Below are 16,137 nucleotides of genomic sequence, written 5' to 3' on the forward strand. Positions count from 1 at the left end.
CATTGAAACATTCAGACAAAAATAGATCATGGACACACAGGGTGGAATTAGTATCGACCACTCCCATTTTAGCCACCAATACCCATGCAACGCAACAAAGCATTCTTCCACTTTGCAACTAACACATGTGGATGACTGAAACAGACATGTTTGTGAGATGAAAAGCAAGTCTTAAGAACTGGAACGCTTTTTCAGTCTCTTGGCAAGCCTTACTGCTTCTTTAAACACATTTATTGCATTTGTATAGAATATATAACTTTTCATCCTTCAACTTTAAACAATTTAAACTTGATAACACCCTAGATGGTTTATGCAAATATGTTATCTATATAGATTTTTCAATATATATATATGTATTTATACATATACACAGATCGGAGCCTTAAGCAAACTGTGATAAGCAATGTCTCTTCAAAAAGATCAGCACAAGTTTTGTTTTCTGATTTCTCTCCACTTCTAAAAACGCGTGCTGTTAAAGAGGAAATGGGGGGGGGGGGGGGGGGGGGGGGGGGGAGGCAGTGCAAAAGTTTGCAGTAAGTGCAAAAACCACCAGCTGCTGGTTTGCACCATCCCTGCTTTCTCTTGAAGGGGGGTGGCGCAGCTCATGAAGTCTTAACGCTTCTGCACAGTCGCTGCTACTTCTACAAGGGTGCAACTTGTTACGTGCAAGTTACCTTAAAAAGAAACTTTGTTGTTTTATAAAGGACACATCTGGGGATCATTATCATCATTGATACATGTGAAATGGGAATGCACTGTACTGTACTTTGTGGAGGCAACTGACTCTCAAGTTTATATTGTTGCTAATGTCTTCTAAAACACCTTTTGCACATCAATCAATCTTTTACTAGCTTCTACTAGTTCCACAAATAAAGAAAATCGCATCATTATTTAAATGGATTACAAATACCGGCATCCAGTTCTCATAGCTGATTGAGCAACAAACTGCTAGGCCACCGTCAACGAGCGTGATGATGTTAAAACTATCAAGATCCCACTTTTTGTACGAGCAAACTCAAACTTGTTAGTTCAAAATGTTAATTTGTTCGAGAGTGACAGATGATTGAAATACATGTTAGTGAAACATCCGTTATAGCTTTGAAGCTCAGCTTAGGAACCCCGGAGAATTTCCTTACCCAGCAGTTTGACTTAATTTGTATTTGGGTTAGTTTGTTATACTGAATACTTAATGCATTAACTAATCACTGTAGGCACACTGGAAACATGCAGCACAGTGGAGGCACGAGATCAGGCTCTGCACCGAAGATTTTCACAGATCAAGAGCGTCAGTTCACCTGCACAAGTTCATGTTCTGAAGTAAGCTTGAAGAATTACTCGTGTACTTGAGCTATTCCTATCTGACCATGAACATACTAGGTAAAGCTTCGGCGATCTTAAAAATTTCCAAAGCCAAATTATAGGGAATGTAAAAGATTTGCTTTAAAGGAAAGTATACTGAGCTAGTATTACTATGCAAGACCCAGGAGTCACCTTAGTTAATTAAGAGTTAAGGGAAGTGGATGTATCTAAATGTACATTGTGATACATTTTACAAGAATTGTGTTGTTGGAAATCTGGAAAAACTGTTTAAGTAGCACCTGCACAAAAAGTAACGGAAATGCGTTCTCAAGAGCACATATTTTCTTCCAGGATCCTGAAAATCTTTGAATGATCTCTCTCAAATAAGCACAAGCAACACTGCACAAGATGACATGGTGAGTTGGGAAAACAGAAAAAAAAAAACACAGTGACACTATCAAAGCAATAAAGCAGCCTGGCCAAAAAGCCACCAAAACCAAATGAAATGTTAAGTGAGGTACGTGCATTTCATAGATACTGCTGCTCTACCAGTGAGGCAACTTACAGTCCGTTCGATATTTGTACCTTTTAAAATAAATACCAAACTGGACATTAAATATGCCTTGTAGTCATCCGGCATACGTCTCTACTATAGTGAAGCAAGAAAATTTGTAAGCGTAAGAAATATACCAGAAAAGGGCAAACCACACCATGCAACCACACAGAAAAATAAGATAAACAAGCACAACAAAATATTTGTAGAGTTGAGGAAAAGGTAGTACGTTTTTTACATTTTTTTTAACCAATGCTCTCTTCTGCACAGCTGTCAAGCAAAAAGGGGAGTAGCTGCTTTCTAGTCCCATGATGGCACAGAAGCTCTTAACACAAGTGGAGGTGACCTTTCGGAGAGAAACGGATATCACTAAATCCATCTGACCGTTTGAACATTGCTTTTGCGGCGAAGTTTCCAGTAGATGAGCAGGGTTGCACCAAGCAAAAGAAGCAACATCTGTCTCAAGCTTGAAATACTGGAAGACCAGCTGGTGTTTGTTTCATCTTCCCAAGCCCACTGCTCAACTCCATAGGGACCCAGGTATATCACAGAATAAAGAGTGTTAGAGGTATATGTTCTTTATCAAGCCTTAGAGTAAGCTAGGGACCATCTCCTGGTAAAGTTGTGCTTTTTGTCTTTCAAAAACATGTGCGATGAAATTCAAGTTTTCGGTTGAACAAAGTAGGTATTTTCTCCTTTGGTGAAAGAATAAAATGCAAAGAAATCCGCTAACCTCAAACGCATTTTTCCTACAATCTTGACACCAAGGTTCCCGGAGTACCTAGAAGGCAGTCAGAACACTGCCATCTAAGTGCAATCCTGTAGGATTGTTAAAGTACAAAACTATATTTTTTACCATTAGCTGTAGTATGGCCACATCTGATGAAAATTCCCATAAATGTAAAAACATTGAATGTGTGAATGCATCAATCCTACTTTTAAGGCACAGCCAATGTTTTAACAGATCACAGTGTAATTAATGCTCTTATTCTCTAAAGCTAAAAATATTGTGAAAACGGAAAAGGACGATTTTTGTGAGGCTTTGTGGGTTCTGGAACAAAACTTTCATGACCAAAAATCAATTTCTCGACACTCACTTTTCAGCATAGGAAGCATACGTGGTGCCCGAGGAAAATCTGCCAAAGAGGAGGGGGTTAAAGGGCAAGGAAACATTACCAACATTTTATTTACATCGAACCTACCAAAAAGATATGGTCCAATCCTTAAGGACTCTCAGCAGAACTGGTGACATCCTTAACTGCAAATCAATTAACAAGAGGTGACAGAGGGGGCGAGTAGAGAGTAGATTCTTTTTTTTCTTTTAAATAAAATGTATTATTAAAGAGAAAAGAGATTAGCTACTATGAAAGGAATAAAGAAATAACGTTTAAAAAAAAATGTTATTTATAAGTTATTAGCCATATTCATACTAGTTGTAATAAGGGTTCTACCATAGGTTTCAGAACCCTTTATAGGCATCATGTAAGAAATTCGTAAATAGTTCAACTGAACAGAAAATAGAAAATGTTCAGATACAGAATGCAGAATTATTTCCCTACATTTTTGCTTTTACATCGAAGCAATTGACATTTGAGAAGGAGCAGCGACTTTACAGAGGTTAAGCACTTCAACGCAAATACCTAAAAAAATGTTTTAGAGGACATAAACAACAAGCCTAAAGTGTCAGTCCAGCAAACTTTCTACGGGGTAAGTGGTGGGTGAACTAGCTTGCTTTATGCTGTAGCACAGGAAGTTTCCATCAAAAGGCAGAAATCAATCCATCCCTCCCTTCACCAAAGCAGCTAGTCTAGAAACAACATCCAAACTTTGGAATTTGGGGAGGCTCAACGGAGCGTGAGAAAGAACAAAACTATTCAACACAGTACCTAATCAAATTGTTGTAGGTGGGGATCTTAAAGGCCAAACACTCTTACCTGGTAAAATTCAGTAGAAAAAATAACATGTACCCCTCACACATTCATGCTCATGCTCTCTCTATTTCAACGTCTCCCCCCAAAAAGTTAAATCTCTTTGGAAATTCAGACCCAAAGGCTAAAGTAAGCGTGAAGCATATTCAGTGTCTTCAATTTTATATATATATTTACTATTTTAATCATTGTTCTTTTGTCCATCTTGTCTTTGCAAAAGCAAAAAGTCCAAAGTGCAATATTGCCGAACAACAAAAAAAAAAAAGCCGCCCTGGAGAACATGGTGGGAGGAGGATGTAATCTTTTACCCCATTCTCATTTCTTTAGTTTTTTTTTTTTTTCTTCAATAAAAAGCTGAAAATATTCTAAACGTTAGCAGAAAACTTTGGAGTCTCCTTCCTTCCTCGTTCCGACGACATTTATGGGCTGAAGCTCAAGAAGGCATGCACTGCACCCTGTCAGGGCCTGCCTCATCATCATCAGAGGTGTCTGAGGAACTGGGGGAATCATCCGAATCTGCTTCTCCAGCTCCGGCGCCGCCCTCTCTCCGACGCTGGGAAACAAAAAGAGTATTAACAAATTCATTTAGGACGCTCTGTGAACGTAGAGCCCCAACATCTCTGTTTACAAGATTTTACAATTTCAAAACATACACAAAGAATTTATTTCCCAGAATTGGTCCACTTACTCTGGCACTGAAATACGTAAATCAGCCGAGATTGCTGCGATAGTGGCAGATGCTCATAAAGAATAAGGAAAAATGAGTTCATGTGAATTGTTTTAAGGCACCAGCTTTTCAATATACTACCCCTTTTTATTCCAAATTATCTTAAACAAGAGACAATGCGTGTTTCATGAAGAGTTACTTCTTCAGAGCTTAATAAAATTGAATGTAGGGAAATATTTCTTGTCCATTTTTTCAAGGTTTCAACAACACGCTTCCAGTTAGTTCGTGATAAAGTCTAAACTGGCTTCAGATTTCTTACTTCGGTAATGTCATCCATTTATTAGGTCAAGTTCAACTTGTTTGTGTGCTCATAGCTGAATAATAAAACACATCCAATTAGCCAAATTAAAACTACCCTGCATTTGGATGAAAATGTCAGTGTTGTATAGTTGATTTTAAAGCAAAAACTAACAAGCATTTGCAATGCAATGGGTCTCACGTTTGCTCGAGTTGGAGCTATTAGCATTGTAAATCCGTAACTGGACTTTTCTTGCAACATACATTAAAAATGAAAAGTAAAACAGTTGACACGTGCAATTAAATTCAAAGCGCCATGGCCGCCATGAGCGTGAGAGAGAGACACAAAAGGAAAAAAAAGTTTGCTCACAGTCAAATATATTGGCAAACATGCAATTATCCATGTAACAGGGTCGGTCCCCAAAGCGGAAACAAAACCACCCCCAAGGCAGGACAAACGTGATGGGCGTGAGGTGGGTATAGTTAAAAGCCCACATAGATACCAACACGTCAGAAAAGCAGCGATTGCGCACTGCTATGCTCGACCTAAAAAGGAATAAGGCTACAAAGAAGCTGTGTCCACTCAGACACTGCACCTTTAAGAATGTCAACAGCTGCTCGTGCTCCTATCATGCCTGTACTGTCCGGAAGGCAGTTTTTAAAAATACATTTAAAGGAATCAAGGGCACATCATTAAGGTACATACCATGTTGAAGCATGGTAAATGTCTAGAACAGGCACTCCTCGTGCTAAAGTGCTGTAGTGGCTTTGGCAAGGGTGGAATGAGCCTTAGACCCTCAGGGTGCTGCTTCATGGCCAGGGCACAGCAGATATTAAAACAGTAGTTTTTCGAGCTGCAAAGGATTCTCTTTTGCACAGCCTGCCGTTTCATTAACCTCATGGGAACCCACAAACAGCTGACTAACCATGTGCTCAAAGCCCTCCACTGCCACTTCTGAGGGCTGAGACAGGAGCAAATCTGCTGGGAGAGTAATCGATTGACCAACATGGGAATGAGACACGCTCTTCAGCAGGAAAGCCATGCTTGTCTCCAGTATCGGCTTGTCTGGAAAGAAGGACGTGCAAGGAAGTTGTACCAAGAGCACCAGTAGTTCACTTATGCATGTGCGGACATAATCGCAATGAGAAAGACCGTTTTTAGTGCCAACAGTTTTAAAGAATAAAGTTAAGGTCAAGTTCAGGTCCCACTAAGCCATACAACATGTGGGGGAAAACACTTCTCTCAAACCTTTTGTGAAAAAGCATCACACCAGCTGCTTAAGGACAGTTGGTCAGGTAAACACAGTCTAAAAAGAAATAACCTTTCATGCTGCCACCTGCAAAGCCTTGCTAGGCTAACGAAAGAACCAACAAAACAAAAACCAGAATAGACTGACTTTGTAGACAGGCAACTGGTCACCAGGATGTCTAACACCTCAGTTGGCAAATCAAACATACTCGGCTGACATGGCTCAGGGACCCTGCTCCACTGCTGGAACAGTACGTCCTCCAGAAGTGAAGCCTGATGAGAAGAACAATGCTAAGATTCAGGTGCTCTTGGTACCAGGCTCTCCTTGCATGGTGTGGGACGATGAGAATAATTTGAGTCTGGCCTGCCTTGACCTTCTCAGAGGCTGCAGCAATAGTAGTGGAAAGGCGTACAAGAGTCTGCCCTTCTATTTGACTCAGAATGTGTCTGAGTGACTGAGAAAATTCCAAGGCACAAAATTGTTGACACTGCATGCTCTCGAAGGTGGTGAACGGTTTTAGCTCGAGCGTGCCCCACTGGCCAAAGACCATGAGCCACTTTCAAATGGAAATCAGCTTGTGGTCTGCCATTCAACGCATACTCAGTTTGACCCCTCTGCCATCAGCTTGTGGTCTGCCATTTGACACTTGCTCAGTTCGCCCACTCTGGCATTTAGAGACCCCACTAGGAGGCTGACAATCAGGAAAATTATTTAGGACACAGGGCCCCACTTTGCGAGGCTTGTTGCAGTGTCACACAGAGGTAGTGTTGTCCTTGAAGCCATGCCCCAGCTCCCTTTGATGCCACAAAGTTTCTACGGTACCCTGAATTCCGGGAATGGGGTGAGAATGGCCTGCCGTAGGTCAAGATGGCGTCTACCAGCCACCACAGCAGATTCATTGGCTTGTGAATGGATTGGGAAAGCAGCCCAGGTGCTGGGCCCATTGACATCAGAGGGTGCACTCCAAGGCCATATGTGCCACCTGGTATTCGGGATAAGGAGGATATACAACACCAGAAGGTAAAGAAGCAACACAACCATCCTCATTAAAACCCAGGATTTATCCCAACATTTAGGGATCATAGTCTTAATATCCCAGACTCTCTGCAGTGGAAGAAAGGCTCTGAACGCCATCATGTCCAGACTAGTCAGATGGAGGAATCCTCCATGTGGGCCTCATTGATGGTAAATCCAAACTAGGTCAGAAGTTTAACTGACATCCATGTTGGTCTTATGACTGACTACAGCAACCTAGTCTTCAGCAACCAGCCGAGATACAGAAATACACCTCCAACAGATCTCTGAAGATGGGCACCGACAACACGTTCATGAACATCCTACGGACTGAGGTAAGGCAAAAGGGAAGCACAGTAAATTGAAAGCGTCCCAGACGTATCTTGAACCACAGATAACACTAGTAGGACTGAAGGATATGTACAGGGAGTGCAGAATTATTAGGCAAGTTGTATTTTTGAGGATTAATTTTATTATTGAACAACAACCATGTTCTCAATGAACCCAAAAAACTCATTAATATCAAAGCTGAAATTTTTGGAAGTAGTTTTTAGTTTGTTTTTAGTTTTAGCTATGTTAGGGGGATATCTGTGTGTGCAGGTGACTATTACTGTGCATAATTATTAGGCAACTTAACAAAAAAAAATATATACCCATTTCAATTATTTATTATTACCAGTGAAACCAATATAACATCTCAACATTCACAAATATACATTTCTGACATTCAAAAACAAAACAAAAACAAATCAGTGACCAATATAGCCACCTTTCTTTGCAAGGACACTCAAAAGCCTGCCATCCATGGATTCTGTCAGTGTTTTGATCTGTTCACCATCAACATTGCGTGCAGCAGCAACCACAGCCTCCCAGACACTGTTCAGAGAGGTGTACTGTTTTCCCTCCTTGTAAATCTCACATTTGATGATGGACCACAGGTTCTCAATGGGGTTCAGATCAGGTGAACAAGGAGGCCATGTCATTAGATTTCCTTCTTTTATACCCTTTCTTGCCAGCCACGCTGTGGAGTACTTGGACGCGTGTGATGGAGCATTGTCCTGCATGAAAATCATGTTTTTCTTGAAGAATGCAGACTTCTTCCTGTACCACTGCTTGAAGAAGGTGTCTTCCAGGAACTGGCAGTAGGACTGGGAGTTGAGCTTGACTCCATCCTCAACCCAAAAAGGCCCCACAAGCTCATCTTTGATGATACCAGCCCAAACCAGTACTCCACCTCCACCTTGCTGGCGTCTGAGTCGGACTGGAGCTCTCTGCCCTTTACCAATCCAGCCACGGGCCCATCCATCTGGCCCATCAAGACTCACTCTCATTTCATCAGTCCATAAAACCTTAGGAAAATCAGTCTTGAGATATTTCTTGGCCCAGTCTTGACGTTTCAGCTTGTGTGTCTTGTTCAGTGGTGGTCGTCTTTCAGCCTTTCTTACCTTGGCCATGTCTCTGAGTATTGCACACCTTGTGCTTTTGGGCACTCCAGTGATGTTGCAGCTCTGAAATATGGCCAAACTGGTGGCAAGTGGCATCGTGGCAGCTGCACGCTTGACTTTTCTCAGTTCATGGGCAGTTAATTTGCGCCTTGGTTTTTCCACACGCTTCTTGCGACCCTGTTGGCTATTTTGAATGAAACGCTTGATTGTTCGATGATCACGCTTCAGAAGCTTTGCAATTTTAAGAGTGCTGCATCCCTCTGCAAGATATCTCACTATTTTTGACTTTTCTGAGCCTGTCAAGTCCTTCTTTTGACCCATTTTGCCAAAGGAAAGGAAGTTGCCTAATAATTATGCACACCTGATATAGGGTGTTGATGTCATTAGACCACACCCCTTCTCATTACAGAGATGCACATCACCTAATATGCTTAATTGGTAGTAGGCTTTCGAGCCTATACAGCTTGGAGTAAGACAACATGCATAAAGAGGATGATGTGGTCAAAATACTCATTTGCCTAATAATTCTGCACTCCCTGTATATGGAAATACATGTCCGGCAAGTTCAAGGAAACCATCCAGTAGCCCCCATTCAGACCTGACATGTGCCAGAGTGAGTATTTTGAACCTCAGAAAAACTTTTATTATGTGCAGGTCTAAAACAGGCCAGTGTGGCAACCTTTCCTGGCCCTTCTATCATCTGTATTCCGAGAAGTCAGTTGCCCCAGATATCTCTGCATTCTCAGACTGACAGAGATGATAGCAGACTCTGCCTAAGGAGTTCCCTTCAGTGATATGGCATAGATGTGATGGCCGACATATCCGTATATTCTTGAACGCTGCTGTTCCCGGGGGGTTTGGGAGTTGGTGATTTGTTATGAAAATACTTGTATTCTACTGCAGTTGAGCAATGTGAGCTCCGGATAGCGACGTTTTTAATTTGTAAAACTCAATAAAGAGATTTGAACTTAAAATAGGGCAGTGACCTTAGATATTCGAACTGAGGAAGTAACATAATCCCATTCATCTCCTTTTTCCAAGACCAGCGATGTCTCACTGGTACCCTTGGACAACAGAAGGTTGAAATTTCTGCATCAGGATTGCTGAGTGCTCCTTCGAGGGTCGCTCCGTTGAAGGGAGGATAATGTGGTGTGGAAGGAAGAGAGGGCAAGGTACAGGCTCTAAATTCAATCCGTAAAACCAATCTGTCTGATGTAATGAATCTTAAGCTGGGAGAAAATGCTGTACTGTTCCCCATTCAAAATACCAGACAGCAACATATGAGGTTAAACTAAAGTGTCTGGGCAGCAACTGCAGCAATAGAGAAACAATTTGAGGGCTGCTGGTCTGAACCGTGTCTACTTGTGACAAGGCTGGGACCCTGAAAGGTCTGGCTCCGCTATTCCAGTATGGCTTGGGAGGGTTGGCACTGTCTATTAAGGCAGACCCCTAGAACAGCCACTGATTTTTCAGTATTGGTGGGAAAATTAACTTGGGTTAGTAGCCCGTAACCCAGGTGGCATAAATGCTTTTTAACCATTCCAGAGCGTAATCTGCTTTTTCTAAAAAAAAGATAACATTCTGAAGGGTATGTCATTCAGATGTGGACTGTGAGCACGACACTGTTCCAACAGCTCTGTTGATGCAGTGTGTAATGTCCATGCTAGCCCGTAGCGTATACTTGTCTGCATCCTGATCACCCATATTACTTGAGTCAGAGGCCTTGATGTCTTCTGGAATGTCCAGTAAGGTGTCACTAGCTACATTCCTACCTTGTGGGTGTGTCAACTCAAGAGAAACTGCATTGTTAGATCCAGGGGCTAGAATAGCCGAATTAAAAATTTTCTTTCTGAAAGCATGAAGCTTTTGACTGTATATTTGGAAGACTAGTTGAGAAGGAATCTGGATTGACATGACTTAGTGAAGCTTGTACAATGGACCTCTCTCTAAGGTGTAGGATGCTTGGGCAGGAAGTCCCTATGTCGCCGAGACACAGCTCGAACGACTGGCATTTATGAGTGTTATTCATGGCAATAATGTCTCAGATGAGGTGACCCTGATTGAAGAACCTATTTCAATGCATTTGTTTTCATCTCAATAGTGGGCAACTGCAATTATAGTATTTCAGCTGCCCTACTAACCACCATTGTAAAAGAAGCACTTTCCTCTGTTCGTGGCCCAAGCAAGGACTCAAGTAGTGCTTCATCTGATGTGTCTAGCCCACTAACATTTTGAAAATCAAGTTACAATGCATTACCAGTATAATGAGAAGGCATCAGTAAGTCTCCTCCTTATCACTGTCCTGAAGGACACGCACCCTCCACTGGGTCCTTATCTGAACCACAAATGGCTGATACAAATGTCAAGACAGTAGTTCCAACTACAATCCAGCTGTATGATTACTAGTTGCATTTGTGTAATTTCATAGCACGATACAGGTGCCGAGCAGGCTAATGTCAGTTCAGGGTCAAAGACTGACAGAGGATCGGATAATAGATTGTCACCAACAGAATCAGCCTTGGGACAGAAGGAATCCCTGTGGACCTTGGTGCTGGAGTAGAAGTCAGTACCTTAAGTCATTAGAGGACCATCAATCTCTTTTCTCTTGAGTTGCAAGAGTAAGAACACGCTTTCTTTCAATATTTTTCTCTTGGTGGCAAAATGGTGATGGGCATACTTACCAGTGTTGGGCTACTCGGGCTGCACAAGAAGATGAAGAAGAAGCAGATTTTGGCAATGTCACTGATGAGTTGGACTCAAACAGTTATCAGTATTGGAAGACTGGCAAATGAAAGCAAATTAACACCTTTCGCTCCTAGGTTGCGAAGAGTCATCCGCTAAGACAAGCTCTCTTCAGTAAAGGGTTCCAGGTCCACGATAGATAGATATGAAAGATACACCTCAAGGTTCTGACTGAGTGCATACTGGCATCAAATCCTCTCGATGTTAACGAGTTTGTGTGTGTGTGTTTGGGGGGGGGCTGAACTCAAGCTCATGGTAACTCTGAGGCCCTCGGCATTGAACAGTTGCCTTTTAAAACCTAAAACATCAAATGCCTCAATTTTGAACGTACAGGACTCGGAATGCAGTAATGGTGATTGGGTTTTTCCACCGAGATCAAACTTGTCAGGCACAGGGCAATAGAGACAGGTGATGGCTGCCTTGTCCTGTTGGGCTTTCCCTCTGCTCAGCCCTAAAGCAAACTCTCTCCCTAAGCCTGATATATGCCTCCTCTAAGCATACTTTGCACTTCCTCAATGGGCAGTTGTCCGGACGGCAGATGACATATACTTCATACTTATCCTTTCAGGATATCTGCCCACCCTACACAAATATATCTGTCAAAGAGAGAGATCTTGGAGGCTCATAAGGCGACAGAAACACCACAGGAAAAGCAGGGAACAAATGGTGCTTATCCCCAAAAATCCATAAAAATATAGAAAATGAGATTTCCAACTAAAAGTAGCCTTCAAACACAGCAGTGTTTGGAATCCTGCCTACCGAGCAGGGAAAAAAGTCTAACTGCCTGCACAGCATGATGGGAAGTGTGACAGCTTCTGAATTTTTATAGATGTAACGTCAGTTGGCATTGAGTGTATACTGCCATTTTAAAGGCCATAATTTACATTTAAATTTTGCATTTAAAAATGTTTTGAATAGTGGTCTTTTCAGGCAAATGTAAGCAAGGTTTAATTTGGCTGACTGGATGTGTACCCAAGCAAAGTAAAACAAGCATTTACTATGCATCGGGTCTCGCGTTTGCTCATGTTAGAGCTGATCGCGTTGTAAACTCCTAACCCAACTTTTCACCTATCGGGCAAAAGTGCATTAATGTACATAACCCGAAAAAGTGAAATCAAGTAGGTAAAGTGCTCGACTTCTGCCAAGCGAGATCGGGCTCGTAAATTAGAGAAAAAAAGTCCACGAGCCCGATGGAAAACAGCGAGCCTCGCATGTTTTCTGTACTTGGTCGCTGCGCTGGAGGAGGGCTAGCCACTGGAAAAGGCATGACGTATGCGTGCCTTCGACTAATGAAAGCAAGCAGATTTTATTAGGGAAGCCCACGAACCAATAAAAAACACTGATGTGAAGATGACAGGGCTCCGAGCCCTTTTATAAATACAAAAGTGTCTCCCTGCGAAACGCATGCGCGAGCGCATGCAACGCAGGCTCGACCCTAAAAAGTACAGAAGAAAGTTTTGCCTCCTAACTTTTTTTATTTTATTTTTTTTAATAAATGTTTTTAAAAGCATTCTGTGCTTCGCATAAATAGTCTGCTATTTATTGATGTCAGAGGGAATCCCATGACTGAAAACTATGTTAACGACAAGCACACTATAAAACTCTAGGTTGCAGCACTGGTTCAGCTCTTAGCCAGATATCAGGAACAAATGTCACTCGCACAAGTCAACAATGGTCCTCGGATATGTTATCAAAGATCAGTACAGTTTCAACTCAAAAAGTCAGTAGACCTTATTTGTTTCAATGAACACCAATATTCCATATTCCTACAGAAGTTCTTTCTAGGTGCATTCTTCCCGCACAAGGATCCTACTTTGTTAGGCTATTTTTCAAAAGTAAGTGTAGCAAATCTATGGCTTTGCAACACTGTTATTTGTGTGATTTAAATTACTTGCTATCTTTACACATCGAACGGAAAAAAACTAACAGAACGTAAGAAGACAGGCAGCTGGGATCTATACTATGACAGGTCTAACAGAAGGGCCTGTGTGGGATGTTAAAGTACACAGGAGAACTAGCAAAGCGAAAACCGCCCCCAGAAAATGCAGCAGACACATGCCACCACAATGAGGTGATGAAGTCATGAAAAAGCAAACACTCTCAACTTCTTTTGTGGTGACCAAATGCCAACTTATAAGAACTGCATGGCTCAATGGCCTAACAGAATCCCTAGGTGATCGCTAATCCAGGTATGTGGAAACGGCTGTTAACATAAAGGGGTCTGTATAAATTAGCTGCAACTATCATATAGTGACTTATTTCCAGTTTATGTAGCAATAGTTGCCAATCTCAGCCATTTGGAACTAAAGCTATCCACTTACTTAGCAGCGCAAGTGCAATAAAACACCTGGAAAGCATACCTCAAAGAAACTGTGACTGCCCAGATGTTGATTTTTTAGCCTGAAGGTTTGAGATCTGCACGTTATTTTGTCCATAAACTGATACATTTTCCAAGCACTAATCAAACAAGGGAGTAATTTTGCATTTTGTACTACAAAAGCACATATGCACCTGCACCTACGATACAAAGTATTCTTCAGGGGCCGTAGAGGAACACATTACTTGCTTGTGACCACGCATCCATAAAAACTTTGAAGGGTACACTTGACGGGAGTTCACAGCCATCAATGGGACACAACCTTTCGTAAAGAAAAGTAATCCGATCTCCCTCTTTAGAATGAGAATTCACAACAATGGATCTCATTCCCTCCAGGCTGCCTTATCTACAATAGCCCAGCAGAAGATCCAGTGCTCTTTTGGCCAAATGAAAACACAAAGTGTTTTGAGTCTCTATTAGGATTACTTCAACTGTCTAGAAAATCAGTTTCAGCCTCCTTCCTATATTTACTATGAGCAATAGCATTTATCACCTGATTAGACATAGGATTATGAACTGCCACAAACATTCTTGAATCTAGCAGCGGGAAATAATAGAACAAGAATGACCCGTTATCACATTAGGATCTGGGAATTTGGAACATGAGATAAAAGTGGGCCCTACTGGACTGCATATCTCTTCTTATGCATATCCCTTCTAATGTATGCCCTGCAAACCAATCGGGCGTATTAGAGTATCCAAATTATTTTATATAGAATCCTTCACTTCCGCTGAATAGATATTCTAATATGCAAAAAAGAAGAACATGGACCCACACACAGACATTCAAGGATTGTTTGAGCCGTCTTTCCACTTATCACAGAGGAATATTTTTGTCAAAACAGTGTGCTGTACAGTGAGTGGTGTAAAGAAGACTGTGTTGCTCAGAGATGTGATGATATATAAATGAATATATACAAGCACAAAGATGAAGGATGCCAATTAACTCAGAAGTCTAGAAATCAATGTTCCATCATATTTTTTTAGTCAAAAAGTTTGACACTTCTGTCAGTTAGATCACATCTGACTTTAAAGTATACACTTTTGTGACTATCACTGCTCCCAGGTAGTGGACTAATTGCACTGGGGTCGTGGTAGACTGAGTCACTGGGTAAGTCCTAGCCAATGATGTAAACAAAACATTTCAATTTTACTCGGATGGGTTGGGGCTACCACCATTCAATTTGAAAAGGCTGTGGTGCTGACTTGAAGCCGAACGTCAGAACTCCGTATTAGGAATGAAAATTTCCTGTCATAAAAATTCGAATTTTGCAATTCTTGTAGAAAAGGGGTATGTGGAAATAAACATCTTGTAGATTTATTTCACACCACCTACTCCACTGATAGAGCTGTGGTAAATTTGGAGAAGTGCCAACATTCAAAACTTCTCCCATTTTAAGAATTTGTTTGTAGCCCTGATATCTACGAAAGGGCTGTATTCCATTTTCAGACCTCTATTTCGAATCATAAAGTAACAGTTGGAAACTCTGTTCTTATCTGAGTGGTCGAGGCTTCCTCATTGACCAGAATGGTGAGGGTCAAAGGTTTTGGGAAGCGATAGCAACTGCTGGCCAAGGAAGTTGAAGAATGTAGATACTACTGCTAATATACTTCAATGTGGAAGCTTCTAGTGGAGTCCCAAAACCTAATATAGGTGACGAGTAAAAATCCATCACTGGACCAGCTTTACCTCAAGGGTTACTTTGGAAGTGTTAATTTTAGCAGAAGTTCTCACCTCAACAGGGAACTGCCATCAAAGAGCAACTAACATCAGAGAGAGACCACCATCGGAACAAACTCCTTTCCAGTGGTCTTGAGGCATTTTATTATTGATACACATGCATCATAATAAAAAAAAGCCTTTAAGTGTGTTGTTGTACCTGACGTTTACGTTAACTGATGCTATGTACATGCAATGTTTTGCCTGACATCCACGCATATAAAAGTGCATCTACACATACAAACACTGTTAGGCACAATCAGAAGACTGGAAGGTAAACCAAGTAAATTTTAAAAAGGTGACAGAGTGAAAACCAAGTACTGCTGGTTTTTGACAAAAGTAGATTATGTGGTCACAATCTAATAGCGTTATAAATGTAAGAGGTAAGAGGTAGCACCACAGAAGTAGAAGGAGGTGATGTTTGGAACGATTGCAAAGTAACTATGCCATTACCAAGAGTAAAATGGATAATTTAATAAATAGAAAATTAATTTGGTTAAATTACTTCACTTAAATTACATCAAGCATCTCACCAACTGTTTTCTGTTTTGCTGTTGCCAATATCTTTTTCCTAATTTATCATTGTTGGGTCTGGCGTTAGCCAAGGCATTTTGATTTTAATAAAAAAACAATCTACAATATGGAAAATGTCACTTACCCAGTGTACATCTGTTCGTGGCATGTTGCGCTGCAGATTCACATGCTGTGCATTATCCTGCCATCTAGTGTTGGGCTCGGAGTGTTACAAGTTGTTTTTCTTTGATGAAATCTTTTTGAGTCACGGGACCGAGTGACTCCTCCCTTTCGGCTACATCGCACATGGGCGTCGACTCCATCTTAGACAG

At 41.4% G+C, this 16,137-nt stretch overlaps 1 protein-coding gene across 3 annotated transcripts in view; it reads right to left on the reverse strand.

The window, feature by feature from the left end:
• Positions 1-3,934: 3,934 nt before the first annotated feature.
• Positions 3,935-16,137, reverse strand: part of DCAF8 (DDB1 and CUL4 associated factor 8) — a 285,829-nt gene continuing 273,626 nt past the window's right edge. For all 3 annotated transcript variants that reach the window (XM_069217992.1, XM_069217990.1, XM_069217991.1), the window contains one exon: positions 3,935-4,333. In XM_069217992.1, the coding sequence (XP_069074093.1) occupies positions 4,214-4,333 (120 nt within the window). In that variant the 3' untranslated portion in view covers positions 3,935-4,213. The remainder of the gene's footprint in view (positions 4,334-16,137) is intronic.

The sequence above is a fragment of the Pleurodeles waltl genome, chromosome 12, assembly GCF_031143425.1.
Source record: "Pleurodeles waltl isolate 20211129_DDA chromosome 12, aPleWal1.hap1.20221129, whole genome shotgun sequence".
Classification (NCBI taxonomy): domain Eukaryota; kingdom Metazoa; phylum Chordata; class Amphibia; order Caudata; family Salamandridae; genus Pleurodeles; species Pleurodeles waltl.